Genomic DNA, 14,177 nt, shown 5'->3' on the forward strand with positions numbered 1-14,177 from the left:
GTTGGATGCCTGGAAGCATTTCTGTTTTCAGCGAGAACCTCTGTTAACATGACACAATCCCTTGAAAATGCAGACACGCACTCAGCAAATTTGATAAGCCCTGAGATGAATTTAGATACACAGAGATGGTGAAGCAGCCTAATCCCTCCTACAGAATATAATGTTTAAACAAATTTATTTCATTCAATGAAACACCTGGGCAAGCTTATTTAATACAGTCTTTGCATTTAATTACCGCCGCTGAAGGGGCACTTGCCATATTTCAAAATATGATTCTTTTCTTTCTTAGTAATTATTTTAAGATCCTCAAAGGAAACCTGGAGAGAAAATGAAAAAAAAAGGGCTCTTAATTAACCTGAGCCACCAGAAGTCATCTTTTTTGTTACAGGGAAGCTGGGATATGGGGCTGAAAATAAATACTACTTTAAAACTCAGACGCTCTATACAAATAATGAATAATAGCTGTTAAAACCTGAAAACAATTCCATATGAACGAATTGTGGCTAGGCATTAATATCAGAAAGGCACACTTACACGTTAAACTGTCTCACGGAGAAAATAGAAAAAAATAATTCTGTGAAGAGCGCATTATGGTCAAAATTATTGGCAGAAGTCACAGAAGTGTAAAATTATGATACACCCAGTGAACAATACGGCCCGGAGTCAGCCTCGCCGTTCTTTTCTTCTCTCCTTTTGCGGTTGTGGGGTTGGCATAAAGAAAGCTATTCCTTTTGGGGAGAATTTATTCCCCAACATATTTCTGGCAAGCAATTTTATCACGAGTACTCTCACTGCACAATCCAATTACCCTTGTACTTGCAAGAGGGAATACCGTACGCTCAAACAGCGGACCCTGTTCTCCCCGCCACAACTGGAACTGCGATATGAATGGGGTTTGGATGGTTTTGTTCCAGATAGCAAATTAACAGACTATGGCAAATTAGATTAGATCACTGGTTTGCTGGTTTGGGTTTTTTTGGTTGGTTTTTTTTGGTGGGTTTTTTTCACCATCCGTGCTACAAGAAAGGATATTTGCAACGTGGGTTTGCATAGGCAGAATGTAATTGTACGTATGTATCATCCAAAAGTTGCTTTGGCTGCCTAGGCACAAGCAAGAGGGGAACTGTGCCCATTTTAGGCAATTATTTAGCATTGCACCTCTAGGCTTCTCTCGTTTAATCATTTAACACAATACTTTGCTCCTTCAAAGGCCGCTTTACATGTGCCCTAACCTTTGCAAGAAGCCAGGCAGCACCTCACGCTACCTGTAACAGATTTCCCTTGTCTTCTACTCCCACTACGAACCGTATGTTCCACGCTCTGGAGGTGTAAAAAGGGATCAAAGGCAGCTTTCCCACAAAAGTACTTTTGCCTTTTGTTCTATCAGGCAGTTACACAAAATTTAATCTCCAGTCAAAGTGAATGCAGTCACCAGCTCATACTACTGCTTCATCTAGACACAAATTAAGCTGTTTTATGCCACTTGCAAAACTAATTCAAAGTCAGCTCTCGCTGTTGAAGACAGACTTGGTTTTTTCCTTAGGTTTTCAAAAGGCATGGGGTTTATTTCACTTTTCTGTAGACGCTTTGTATAGGCGCTTATACTGTCCTTTCATCACTATTGGTCGATCAAACTCATCTGAAAAAATTCCCTTGGGCTCAGCCTTGGCATTGGAAGTGTGTGCTTTCTCTGGGAAACATTTAAAATGATAGGAAATGCTTGTGAAAGATGGGAAATAATGAAGGGGGAAATGTTTTCTGATCATAGAATAGTTTAGAATCATAGAATTGTTTAGGTTGGAAAAGACCTTGAAGATCACAGAATCACAGACTGGTAGGGGTCGGAAGGGACTCCTGGAGATCATCTAGTCCAACCCCCCTGCTAAAGCAGGTTCACCTAGAGCAGGTTACACAGGACTACATCCAGGGTGGTTTTGAGGATCTCCAGGGAAGGAGACGCCACAGCCTCCCTGGGCAGCCTGTTCCAGTGCTCTGCCACCCTCAGAGTAAAGAAGTTTTTCCTCATGTTCAGGCAGAACTTCCCATGCTCCAGTTTGTGCCCGTTGCTCCTTGTCCTGTCACTGGGCACCACTGACAAGAGCCTGGCTCCAAGCTCTTGACACCCACCCTTTAGATATTGATAAGTGTTGATAAGGTCCCCTCTCAGCCTTCTCTTCTCCAGGCTAAAGAGCCCCAGGTCTCTCAGCCTCTCCTCGTAGGAAAGATGCTCCAGCCCCCTCATCATCTTCCTAGCCCTTGTCTGGACTCTCCCCAGTAGTTCCCTGTCCCTCTTGAACTGGGAGGCCCAGAACTGGACACAGCAGTCCAGATGCGGCCTCACCAGGGCAGAGTAGAGCAGGAGGATGACCTCCCTGGACCTGCTGGCCACGCTCTTCTTAACGCACCCCAGGATACCACTGGCCTTCTTGGCCATGAGGGCACATGGCTGGCTCATGGCTAACTCGCTGCCCACCACAACACCCAGGTCCCTCTCTGCAGAGCTGCTCTCCAGCGGGTCAACCCCCAACCTGTACTGGTGCGCGGGGTTATTCCTCCCCAGGCGGGTGCCGTTGTGCCACCCTGCAAACGGGCGGAGGGCCCACCGCCGGCGTGGCCCACCGCCGGGCTGGGTGCCGAGGCCAACCCCTCAGAAAAACCCTGGGAAATGTCTCCCTGGGGGGGGGGACCTCCGCCGGCGGCAGGCTCTGGGCCTGCAGACCCCCCCTCGGGTACGGTTTATTTCAGCCGCTGCTGCGGCCGTCGGCGGCCCTGGCCCTGCCCGCGCCCTGTCACCGACCCCCGGGTGGGGCTTCCACCCGCCGTGACACGGGGGGCGGTGAGGCGGCGGGGCGGGGGGGAGGCCGGCGCTGCAGTGGGGGTGAGGAGGAGGAGGAGGAGGAGTGGAAAAAGAAGCTGAGAGGGGGGAAAAGCGAAGGGGGCGTGAAGGAGCGGGGTGGTGAAAGGGGAGCGAGCGGAGAGAAGGCGGCCGCGGGGAGCCGAGCCGGGAGGGCGGCGAGCTGCCCGAGCCAGCGGCTGCCGGCCGGGCCATGGCGCGGCGGGACGGCGGCGGCGGCGGGACGGCGCCCCGGCTGCTGCTGCTGCTGTGGCTGGCGCTGTGGGGGCTGTGGGGCGGCGGGGAGGCTGGCGGCCGGCCCTTCGGTGCGGGGCCGCCGGCGGCCTGCAGCCCGCGCTGCCAGCACGGCGGGCTCTGCCTCGGCAACGGCACCTGCCTCTGCTCCAAGGGCTACGAGGGCGAGCTCTGCCAGCACGGTAACGGCCCGGAGGGTGCCGGTGGGCGGGAAGGCGGCGGCGGGTTGCGGTGGGGTCCCTCGGCTTGGGGAGATGGCGGGCGGGGAGAGGGCAGGGGCTGTGGGGACCTCTTCGTTGGTGGCGGTCCCCGAGGGGTGCATCTGGGCACAGGTCCCTGTGTTAGCGCTCTGACCCGTCAGCCATCCTGCTGGTAATCCCTGCGGGAAGGTGCGAAGGGTTTGGATGTGGCGTGCGAGGTTGGTGGTGAGATGGCGGGGAGGGCGTCGGTAAGATGGCGGGGAGGGCATTGGTAAGGCGCGGTGGAAGAAGGCGTTTGGTTTTCTCCTCACCAGTTTTTGGTGAGGAGAAATGGCAATACTAGCAAATCGATAGAGCACCACCAAGAGCCAGCTCCTTCGTGAAGAGCCTCACGTAGGTGAGTAGAGCCAGCCATCAGAAAAGGTGGTACGGTCAGTAGATCGCGTTTTATCACTTGAGCGTTGGGTAAAGCTTCACTTACTGGACGGGCTTCTGCATCGGCTTCCTTTTGTCATTTTCTCTGTGCATATTTAAATACTGGCCTGAGTAAGGAATGATGCTTGTAGAGGCTTGACAGCTTTCCAAGCCTCAGAAACGTTAAACTGGTATTTCTAGGTGCGATTAGTGAGAGTAGTACTAATGAAAAGAGCAACAGTGTGTAGAAAGTAGGTTACTTTCTGGATCTCTTGTTTATTTAGAATACATTGTACTTGTAAAAATACTGGAATTTTCTTCCTGGATGTTAACTGACCCACAGAGTCACTTGTACATCCCATTTCCGTGGTAGGAGGCGTAAACCTAGGGATGAACTGAACTCTGTTCTTGTTGGTTTCCAAGGGGAGACAAAGTATTTTTGAAAACATTGCCCAATATGCCAAAGTAAACACTGGGGAGAAGAGTTTTAATTTACACCCTCTTTAATGTAACATGCCTGATTTCTAATTCCTTTCTTCAAAAATTTAACTGCAGAGCATTGTGGCTATTAATTGCTAAAAATCAGTCAATATTAGGAGTTCTTCTGCTTTACGTCTTGTCCTGTGTGAAGAGGTGATATAATTTGTACAATATTCGTTCCTAGTTCTCAGTGCCCTTCAATTAAAACGTGATTTATTTAATTTTTAAAACTCTGAAATGGCATGCTGAAAATTTCATTCAGCACTCTAATCATTCATGGATCGTTGGTCTATGTAGAAGCTCAGGTTAGCAGGGGGTGATGAATGATGTATAGCTGGCGTGCTGCGCGGTGGGGATGAATAACTGTGCTGTACGCATGGTTCCAAACAACTCTTGGACCCTAGACGTTTTTGGGTTTAGGGGAGATGTGAAAGATTGTTGGAGATGCAGATCCGTTTTTCAACTAGAGAGGTGAACTGTCTGGAATTGTTAAGGGAACTGCTGGATGCTTGGTCTGATACGGTCATCAACGTAGAAAAATATTTGGATAAATGAAGCTTCATCCCTCGTTCTGTCAAGAAAGCTGAACTGAAATCTATGTGAAATAACACAGCAATATAATTTGTCTTGAATTGAGAGCTCTTGTATGGCATTTCCAATGAACTGAAAGCATCTGGTAGAACAGTTAGGCAGAGCGGAGTGCTGAATGGTTCTTTCATCAGTGTGGTGTTACTCACTGCTCGTCTCTTCCCTTTTCTTCCCTCTCTTTCAGACTTTTCACCCATCCAGTCAAAGGATAAAGCAGTGGGGTGTAGAGAGCTCATCTCACACCTGCAGTTGATCCAGATGAGACTCTCTGAAACACATGGCTTTCTAAAACCTGTGTGTGAATAAACAAATGTTTTCTCAGACACCAGGGCTGATTCAGAAATGATTTATGAGTAGCAAGGAGGTCTATTTGATAGGTAATTTATTTTCAGTCTGCCTGGATTTACCCAGAATTTTGCAAAATGAAGATTTTTATTTGTGCTTTATCCAACCCGTCCAAGCTGTCAGCAATGAAAAAATTGCAGAATCTGTGATGATCATAGATTCTTTTCTCCCAATAGGTAATTACAGTTACGACAAAAGTTACATTTATCTCGGGTGATTTCTAAACAAACGCTGTACATTTCAGAAAGGTCTCTGAGAGGCCAGCTGAGGCAATGAAAGGGAGTGCTGGCTGACTTCTGCAGACATTTTAGAGAAGAGGTATGAGGAAACGAGCCTGTAGTTTTTCTGGAGAGGTATGTAAGAATCCAGTAAAGAGTGAAGTCTGGTATTTCATCTGAAGAATCAGAAGCTGCAGCATTTTATACTAAATAATTTCTTCTTGACGCCTCTTTTCTCACCTGTCCTTTCTTGACTTCAGTTACCAAAAGCTTCTTTAGCAGTCCAGCTGTGTTCCTCTGTTGCTTTTTAATATGGCTCGCTCTTCTGCCTGTTCTGTCTAGGATCCAAAAACTTCCTTAGTTTTGAGTGTTTAAAAGCTTAAAATGGTGGAGTGCTCTCTGCAGGGAAACTGTTTCACCCGGTGGGCAGCGTAGGATGGCAGAGCAAATATCTCTTAGGAAATGTGAAGACAAACTGAGTACTCGGAGACTAAAATAATGAGAATTTCTGGTGTACTTAAGTAGTAATTTTGGTAAGCTTCACCAATATTTATCCAAGCTTTGCTTGTGGTCTGTCTTACAGCAACCTGCTATCCAAAATGCAAAAACGGTGGGGAGTGCCTCCGACCTGGAAAATGCAGGTGCCCGCCTGGCTATGGGGGTAGATACTGTCACAAAGGTGAGTAAGACCCAAACGTGCGATAGCTTGGAAGGACAAGGAGTTTGAAAACAGATTAAATAAATTAATTTGGGACTCCTCAAGTCCAGGATCTAATGCCCTTTTTGAAATAATGACCGTGTCAAAAAACGAATGGCCTAGAGAATCTGCATGCTTGCAGGAGGACAGGGTGGAGTATATGTAGTGAAATGTGTTGTGAGAAGCTGAGAGAGTTCTGTTGCTTGGAAAACACCTTGTTTATGTTATGTAAATATTCTGTTTAGCTCTGTAACAGACTGCTTCTAAATGATTTAATGCGATGACTTGCATAGACACCTATTTCTGGATTAGGTGGTTGAAACTTGTGTGTGTCTGCACGCTGGTAACATTGAGGGCAAGGGGCTAATGGTACGCCTGGCAGTGCGTTGTTGATAGGTGAGGGGAGATGACAGAGATGAGGAGCAGCAAAGACCAATTTTTATGGGTTTGTGAAGCCTGTTGAATATATGCATGGATTGGAGAAGGCAATCCAAGAAAACACTGTTATGTTGTTACGAACCGATCAGACTGCTGATGATAACTTGAGTTCTGGGATAAAAGGGGAAGCACACTTGAAGTAGTTTGAGAGGAAAAGGATGTAGTAGGGAAGATATCCCCAGAGAGGTAAGGAGAAGAATGCATTATTTTCCTTTCACAAGAAAAGCCTCAACCTGGCACTTTTAAAAAATTTCTAGATCTTTTTGAAGAGACGCTGGTGAATTACTTGGGCAGTCGTCACTGTGCTGAGGCTTAATAAGCATCCTGTCTGAGTGTGGTCACAGCAGCTTAACAACACCTCACAGGATTCTCTGGTTATGCTTGATGTTTATTCTGCAGGCTATTTCAAATGTGAAATAGCTACGAGAGATTACTCTAACCTAATGGGTGCTTGGGGAAAGAACTCGGCTAGCTTCTGCAGCTCCCTGGAGTCTGCTTGTTCTTGGGTTGTCTGGGTTTGGATTTGTTTTGTTTTATTTTTTAAAAAAGCTGTATTTGGTATTGTGTGAAGCAAGCATGACCTGAGTGTACCTAACATGGTAACATCTGTCTGGGTTTGCAGGAGCTTAAGCGGTAGCTCTGGGCTGTTACTTAGGCTGAGTGGGAATTCAGCTGCCAGCGGTAATGATTTGCTATCAAAATTGTTAACATTACAGAGGAAGAAAAAAGATGAGGAAGTATCTTCTAATGGAGATCTGTGTAACACAGTACTGTTGTGTAATGCACTGGAAAATATTACTCGTTTTGAGTAGACATAGTGGTGTTGACAGCAATGAGGTAAACTGGAGCACGGTCAGCTTCATCTTCCAGCGAAAGGACTTTTGAGTTTTTCTGAATTTCTTAAAAGCCAACTGAAAGTACGGGTTTGTGGGGTCTTGACAGGGACAGGAAAGGGGAACTCGACGTTCTCAGAAGAGCCTAAATCAGAAGCAAGGTGAGAAGTACTACTTAAACAGAAAAAGGGGAGCAAAGGTTCAGTTTATGCTGATACTACAGTCTAGAGTTGGATACGTGTCTGAGTGAAGGTCCTGCTTGTGTTTGTTATCCCTGGAAGGCAAAAGGGTGTGCTTGTGCTCACCTTTAACGTGCAGTGCTGTGGCGTACGGAGCCCATGTGTATGAACTTGCAGTGCGGTGCAACGTGCTATTGCGGAATGGCACAGAATCACAGAATGGGTGAGGCTGGAAGGGACCACTGGAGGTCACCTCGTCCAACCCTCCTGCTCAAGCAGGGCCACCTAGAACCGTTTGCCAAAGACCGTGTCCAGGCACCTTTTGAGTATCTCCAAGGATGGAGACTCCACAGCTTCCCAGAGCAACCTGTGCCAGTGCTTGGTCACCCTCGCTGTGAAGCCATACTGACTGTTCCTGGTGACTTTCTTGTCCTTAATGTGCCTGGAAATGGTTTCCAGGGTCAGTTGTTCTATTACCTTACCAGGGATTGAGGTGAGGCTGACCGGCCTGTAGTTCCCTGAGTCCTCCTTGCCCTTCTTGAAGACTGGAGTGATATTTGCTTTCCTCCAGTCTTCAGGCACTTCTCCCAGTCACCACGATCAATCAAATACAATCAATATTAAATACATTAACTTATCCTGCATGACAAAGAAATATGCAGACAAGCTTTGAAGAGCTTTTCTAGCTGCGCTGGAGTTGACTTGTGCGTCCTTGCATGTTCAGCGTTTGTGCCAAAAATCTGTTAGCTGAAATCATGCTCCAGTCTTGTTCTAGAGCAGAGATTTGGACTTTTTCCTACCGAGTGTCATGCAGACATCCCAACTCTCCATCGCTGTAATGAAGGATAGTTGTTTCTCTTCCATACAGTGAAGGTGGTGTATACGTTTGCATTCACGCTTGTGGAAGGATGGATTTGATTGTGCAGAGCAGTGATTATGCCGTCTTTCAAACACGGTCCACATCACAGTTGATACCAATCATATGTCTGGCATAAATAATGCTTCATTAAGGAGGCCTTCAGGGCTTTGATGTGTAGAACGATTCTGGAGTGAGGAGGCTGACTCCGTTGGCCTTTGGGAAGGCACCACTCGACTATAGTCATAGGTTCATTTGCCACAGTAATATCCCCTTCTCTTCTTCCTCTTGTTATGCGTAGGTCCTGGCAGGTGAGGAAAGATGTGAATCCTTGACCACATGTTAGGGGCTCACCAGCTGTGATCTGGCGAGATCGATAAGAATATGCATGTTAGTATGTAATAAAGAATGGCTAACTAGCCTTTAGAAAACTAGCTTTTAGAAAACTAGCTTTTAGAAAACTAGCTTTTAGAAAACTAGCTTTTAGAAAAGAACTGCTGACCAGCCTTTAGAGATAGGGAGGGAGGCCGATTTGTACAAACCCTTAGGCATAGATCCATTGCTGACTAACAAACGCTTTAAAGATAAGAATGAAGCAGCAGCCGCCAAGCGAAGGACACCGGGTGGGATCCTCCAGTCAGACTGTGGGGCTCAAGGAACACAAAAGACTGAGCAGCAGAGATAGGGAGGGCAGCTAGCAAGAGCTGGTTCTGTGAACTGGAAAAGCCCCGGAATGGTACAGGGCATGGCCACAGGACAAGTTCAACAGTTCAACCATGAGGAAGACTCGGACCTTCATCCCCAACGACCACCAAGGACCCCCGACGGGGGCGTAACTTGGGCGGACTGAGGCGGGACTATGGGAGGAACTTATGTTAATGAATTCCTGGAAATGATTAGAATAACCCAACCTTTTCTTAGAAATGTAATGAATAAACAGGAAAGCTGTAAATATAAGGCAAGAATCCCAACGCTTGGGCACGCACGTGTGGAAGGAGCCATCCCCTGTGCTGCCCGGCGCTGCAATAAGGAATTCCTGCTGAGTAACACTGAGCTGTTAGTGAGTTTTCTGGGCTTCAAGTAGCTGCTGTGGGGTGGCTGAAGAACAGCTGGTTCGCAGCTGGAGAGGAGCTGTGCCACAGCCATCATCGCGTGGGCCTGTTGGTACGCTCAGGCTAAACGCTCAGCCAGCTTTTAAGCACAGGCTTAAATTTAACTGCATTTTGAGGTGGCATTTGCAGACGTGGTTCTGTCCCCCTCACTTTTTCCTTGTAGAACTGTGCCTTGCTCTGAAGAGTTGAAATTTTAGTCTTTGGAGCTGTGATAAAACAAGTAGTTGATGGTGGGTCAGCTGTTTAAAGATAACGATTTGAAGTCCTGTGCTGCTTCTGAAATGCACTGCATATGCTGTTCTTCTGCAGTGAGCTGTGAGGGAGGCTGTCAAAACGGCGGGGAGTGCATCTCTGTCAGTGGAGTTGTGAAGTGCCTTTGTGCTTCTGGTTGGACAGGATCAAGATGCCAAGAAGGTGGGTACCTACATTCATGAAAATGTTTATATTGATTAAAAGTGTAAGTGCAGCAATAAAAACATTTTAGAAGTATTAAGAGGCCGATAACTATGGAAATGTCATTGCATTACTACAGAAATTATTGGTACGTACTCAGATAAAATAGTGTCGAATTATTTTCATTAAAGTGTACATGTGTTAACATTTAAACCAGAATTCTTCACACAGTACAGAAGTATTTTTTTCCATTTCTTTGGTCCTGGAAATGCCTTCAGAGTTACACCAGTTGAGTATCTGGCCTGGAAGAAAATGTGCTTTGCCGTTTTGATTTGTATCATCCTGAATCTTTCATTCTGTCAGGATTCTTTTATATCAGTTTTATAAATCCTGCTGACTTCCCCATTTTTTTTTCTTCTAGCCATTTGTCCTCAAGGTTGTCGCAACAACGGAGCTTGTGTGGCTCCTGGGATTTGCAGCTGTCCGGCTGGGTGGGTCGGTGGAGCGTGTCACTTAGGTAAATGACTTCTGACATTTTTCATTTATCCTTTTCTCTACTTGTTTGATTTACCAATATAGTGTTCAAATCCTCAGTGCCTAACCAAGCTGCTAGGGAGGTGTCTCAGATGAAGAAATGAGAGCTGCTTGTGTGTCCTGGGGACCTTACAAGTATGCATAAGGAGGAGGTGGCTTTTCAATTGGGTCAGAAAGAACTTTTCCACTTTAAATAAATTCAGGTTCAGATTTTGGTTGTCCCCAAATTCATTACCTGGTCTGTCCTGTCAGTATTTCTGAGATATTTTCTGCTACCCGAGACCCCAGTGTAAAGAACCGAAAATGGCCGTTACAGAATCACTGTCACTGCTGATGTGGGTTAGAAGCGTCATTAAATTTTATGGACATGGAAAACTCAAACTTGCTTCTCTCTTTGAGGGTAAGTCAGCAGAACCAGCTCCAGGTCTCTTAGAGGAGTAAGAGGAAGCTGGCTGTAATCGGGGTTAGTACTGACTGACACTCCTGCTGAACAGCCACTTGAATTTTCCCAAATTTGGATTCACAAAAGCAGATGATGATCGTGAAGACTTTAATCTACCCTCCCCGGCAGGGCCCTGTATGCTGCTAACAGCACTGCCCTGCTGCTAAAGGCCATAATCCCCCGATGTAAAAAGGAAAGGCTTTTTGTTGGCTGTCTCAGGGACGGAGAGAAAGCACATTTAAACGTTGCTTTGGAACTGGATATTGTGGCTGCAAGGTCTTCAGATGAAGCCCTCTGCAGCTGAAATTTTTGTGTGGCTGTGGGAGCCCGAAGCAGCTAGTGTTAGTTCTTCTGCAGCCAAGCCAGCGATGCTTTAACATTGCCGCTCGACCAGCAACGTGCTTATCCTTTGTACCCATCAGTGTATCGAGATAGAGGGCGATGCTAAAAGGTGAGGAGGGTGCTTAGCTCCATTCCCTGCACCAACGACCACGGTAGAAGTGTTCCGGTTCCTAACGCCAAAGTTGTCGCTGTTCCCGAAGTACCTAGATCTGCGTCCGGTGTGACTTCTGTTGGTGCGAGTGCTCGTAAGCCAATGGCAGCCCCTGGCTTGTGAACGGATCTGGTGGGTAACTGGGGGACAACTAAAGCTGTGCCCGCTCAGTCCTCCTCTGCCCTTCTCCTGGGGGAACAGGAGGGCAGTGTGTGAGAACCAACTGTTTCCTCACGGATGTGGAGCCAAGAACCGGCTTGAGTAAGTTTCAGCAGGAATTTGTATTGTTCCCTCACTTTCCTGGAGGCATCCATCTCAGAAATAGCCTGTGCCTTAAAGAACAACAGAAATGATAGTATTTTAAAAGGGGAATGGAGCACGAATAAGACTAGACGTACTGTGGCTGTATTCCAGTGAAGGCCACGATGCCGTAAATTGAGAGGCATTGCTTTCCAGTTCCTCCATTATGCTTTTATTTATACTGTCCCAGTGCGGTCACCAGGGAACAATTCTGCTAGCACAGTGAGACAAAGAAGAAAAACGATCCTGTGCTGCGCTGAAGACGTGCTGTGTATCTGCTGTCTCGTTCCAGCTGTATGTAAACTGCCTTGTCACCATGGAGGCAAATGCATCGCCCCGAACGTGTGCAGGTGTCGACTGCCGTACTCTGGGCTGCAGTGTACAAAGAAAAGGAAGGAGTGAAGCGACTTCAGCAAAGAAAAGCTGCATTTTCTTCCTGTAGCTCTTCCCGCAGAGACGAAGTCGGCAGCGGTGGGGGACCTTAGAACAAACATGGTAACCAATTGATTTCGGGTAGCTTTTTGTCTTCAGTATATTCAGTAAATTTCTGTATGAAAGAAAAGTATTGCTGATTGTAACAAAGCTGTTGTGAGAATCCAAGGGTGTGTAGCGTATGGCACACGTTTCCTTCTGTTCTTGTTTCTTCTTCCTAACCAGAAGTATCATGTCTTGGTTGATACAAATGAGTTTGAAATAAAATTTACTCTTCAAATAAAGTACTTCAGAATAGATCTATGCTCTTCTTGTTGATTTTCCCCCCTTTGACTAGAATTATTGCGTTATATTAATGATGTGTTTTTAAAAAGCACATAAAACGTCCTTAATTCAGGTCATCGGAAGTGGATGTTAGCTGAAGTATAATTTACTTCGGTAAGATGACACAGTTGCAAGAGGAAACGTGCAGAGTTTGCATCTTTCTGGAACATCAGCAAACCGCAAAGCATCTTATCAAAATCCTGGTTATCGCTTTACATATGCTTCCTGCCCCTGCCCCCAGGGAGATTTGGATCTCGATCAGTTAAGCAGTATTAAAAAAGCCCAAAACACAGCACTTGTTCTGACACTTCTGCTGTAACTTGCTAAAAGCTTAATCCATGCTGGTACTTGGAAGAGGCCTTATCTTGACTTTCTACAATCATATTGTCTGATCATCTCTCAACTTCCCATTACTTCTTTTGCCTGTCCCAGGAAGACAGGGAAACGTGTTTATCATCTCCCTTCTGGAGGTGGAGACATCGCTGGTTCATTCCTCTTCAAGCCTGTGTTGTTGTTACAGGAGCAATAGGATGGGAGGCTACAGGAAAAGCCGTGTCTGTCACAAATCACCTGTGTGGAGGATGCTGGGGCTCGTCTTCCAGACGGGTCCCAGTTTGGCCTCATTTTGGTTCCGTAGCCTTTGGAAGGGGTTGCAGGTTAGACAGAGACTCCTACGTTCCTTGTTCCACGTCTCATCTGTGCTGTTTGGTGAGGGCTGCAGCTGTAGAATCATAGGCTGGTTTGGGTTGGAAGCGACCTTAAAGATTTTGCTAAAACCTGCAAGTTGAATCAGTTAACTTTCTGAATATGCCCAAATCTGGGTTTTTTTTTTTGAGAGCTAGATTGATTTTCATGGTCTTCTAGGTGAAACTGGAATTTTTGGTGGGAGCATTTTAACTACGCTTTACTTGAATCCATGTGCCTGTGCATGACTTTAATCCGTTTGACGGAATAACATCAAACTTCTGCATATAAGCTCCTCACCAGAACGTGTAGGCAGAGTGACTTACACGGACATGTTTCTCCAGCCACCGAGCACTGACGAGAAGCAAAGGCAATGGGCTCCTCTGTTCCCAACCTTCTCCAAAAGAGAGAACCCAAGGGCGAATGAAAGACCACGGTGTCCTCCACGAGACTCCTGGTTTCCGTTATGAGCAGTCGCGGTGGTGTGAGCCTCCCTCTGCCCGCGCTTCGGAGGCTGTTGCGTTCGGTTCAGATGAAACCTGCTACGGGCGGACCTGTGGTGTGCAGGTGGTGGTGCCAGGGGCAGGGGCCAGAGTGAGAGGAGCGTATGGGTGCTGTGCCGCCTTGATACACCGCGTATTTCAGACATGCCGGTGAAAAATGTGGTTTCCAGGCGTGGAACAAGAGTTCATCAGCGGTTCTGGTTTTATGGGGATGAAATTCTGTGTCACGGTTCACTACAATATTCACGCCACAATTTAGAAATCCAGGAGTTAATTTTAATACCCTAGATGACATACTGGTTGCAAGGAAGTGAATGGAAAAAAAACCCAAAACTTAATTGTCTCAGACCCAAGATTTCAGAGTAAATGAGCGGAAGGATGTAAATACAAGAAGCATCACATCTCAGCATCGTTCCCGAAAAGACTTGACTTCCACCAATAAAGCCAAAAGCCACAAAAATGGTGCTTAGAAGCCAAAAGAGGTATCAGCACCGCTAGGAGCATGGCCCAGGAGCAGTCAGTGAGAGAGATCTGTAACTGGCGCGTCTGAGCCGGCCAGAACAAATGCTCATTTAAATCGTTCCCCGTTTAGAAATGCTGGAAGGAAGCGGGAATCGGATGGCA

General features: G+C 46.7%; 1 protein-coding gene across 1 annotated transcript; it reads left to right on the top strand.

The window, feature by feature from the left end:
* The first annotated feature begins 3,047 nt into the window (after nt 1–3,047).
* LOC104340255 (uncharacterized) lies at nt 3,048–12,012 on the top strand. The gene is made up of 5 exons (XM_086468390.1): nt 3,048–3,270; nt 5,917–6,012; nt 9,758–9,862; nt 10,263–10,358; nt 11,903–12,012. The coding sequence occupies exons 1-5, from the start codon at nt 3,048–3,050 to the stop codon at nt 12,010–12,012; spliced, it is 630 nt and encodes a 209-aa protein (XP_086324516.1).
* Nucleotides 12,013–14,177: the final 2,165 nt, after the last annotated feature.

Source organism: Leptosomus discolor, chromosome 7 (genome assembly GCF_034619465.1).
Source record: "Leptosomus discolor isolate bLepDis1 chromosome 7, bLepDis1.hap2, whole genome shotgun sequence".
Lineage (NCBI taxonomy): Eukaryota > Metazoa > Chordata > Aves > Leptosomiformes > Leptosomidae > Leptosomus > Leptosomus discolor.

Bases quoted from the DNA above. Each gene is read 5' to 3' on its own strand.
- LOC104340255 (XM_086468390.1), top strand. From the start codon at position 3,048: ATGGCGCGGCGGGACGGCGGCGGCGGCGGGACGGCGCCCCGGCTGCTG. The intron at 3,271-5,916 runs GTAACGGCCCGG...TCTGTCTTACAG, and splicing joins GGGCGAGCTCTGCCAGCACG to CAACCTGCTATCCAAAATGC. The intron at 6,013-9,757 runs GTGAGTAAGACC...GTTCTTCTGCAG, and splicing joins GGGTAGATACTGTCACAAAG to TGAGCTGTGAGGGAGGCTGT.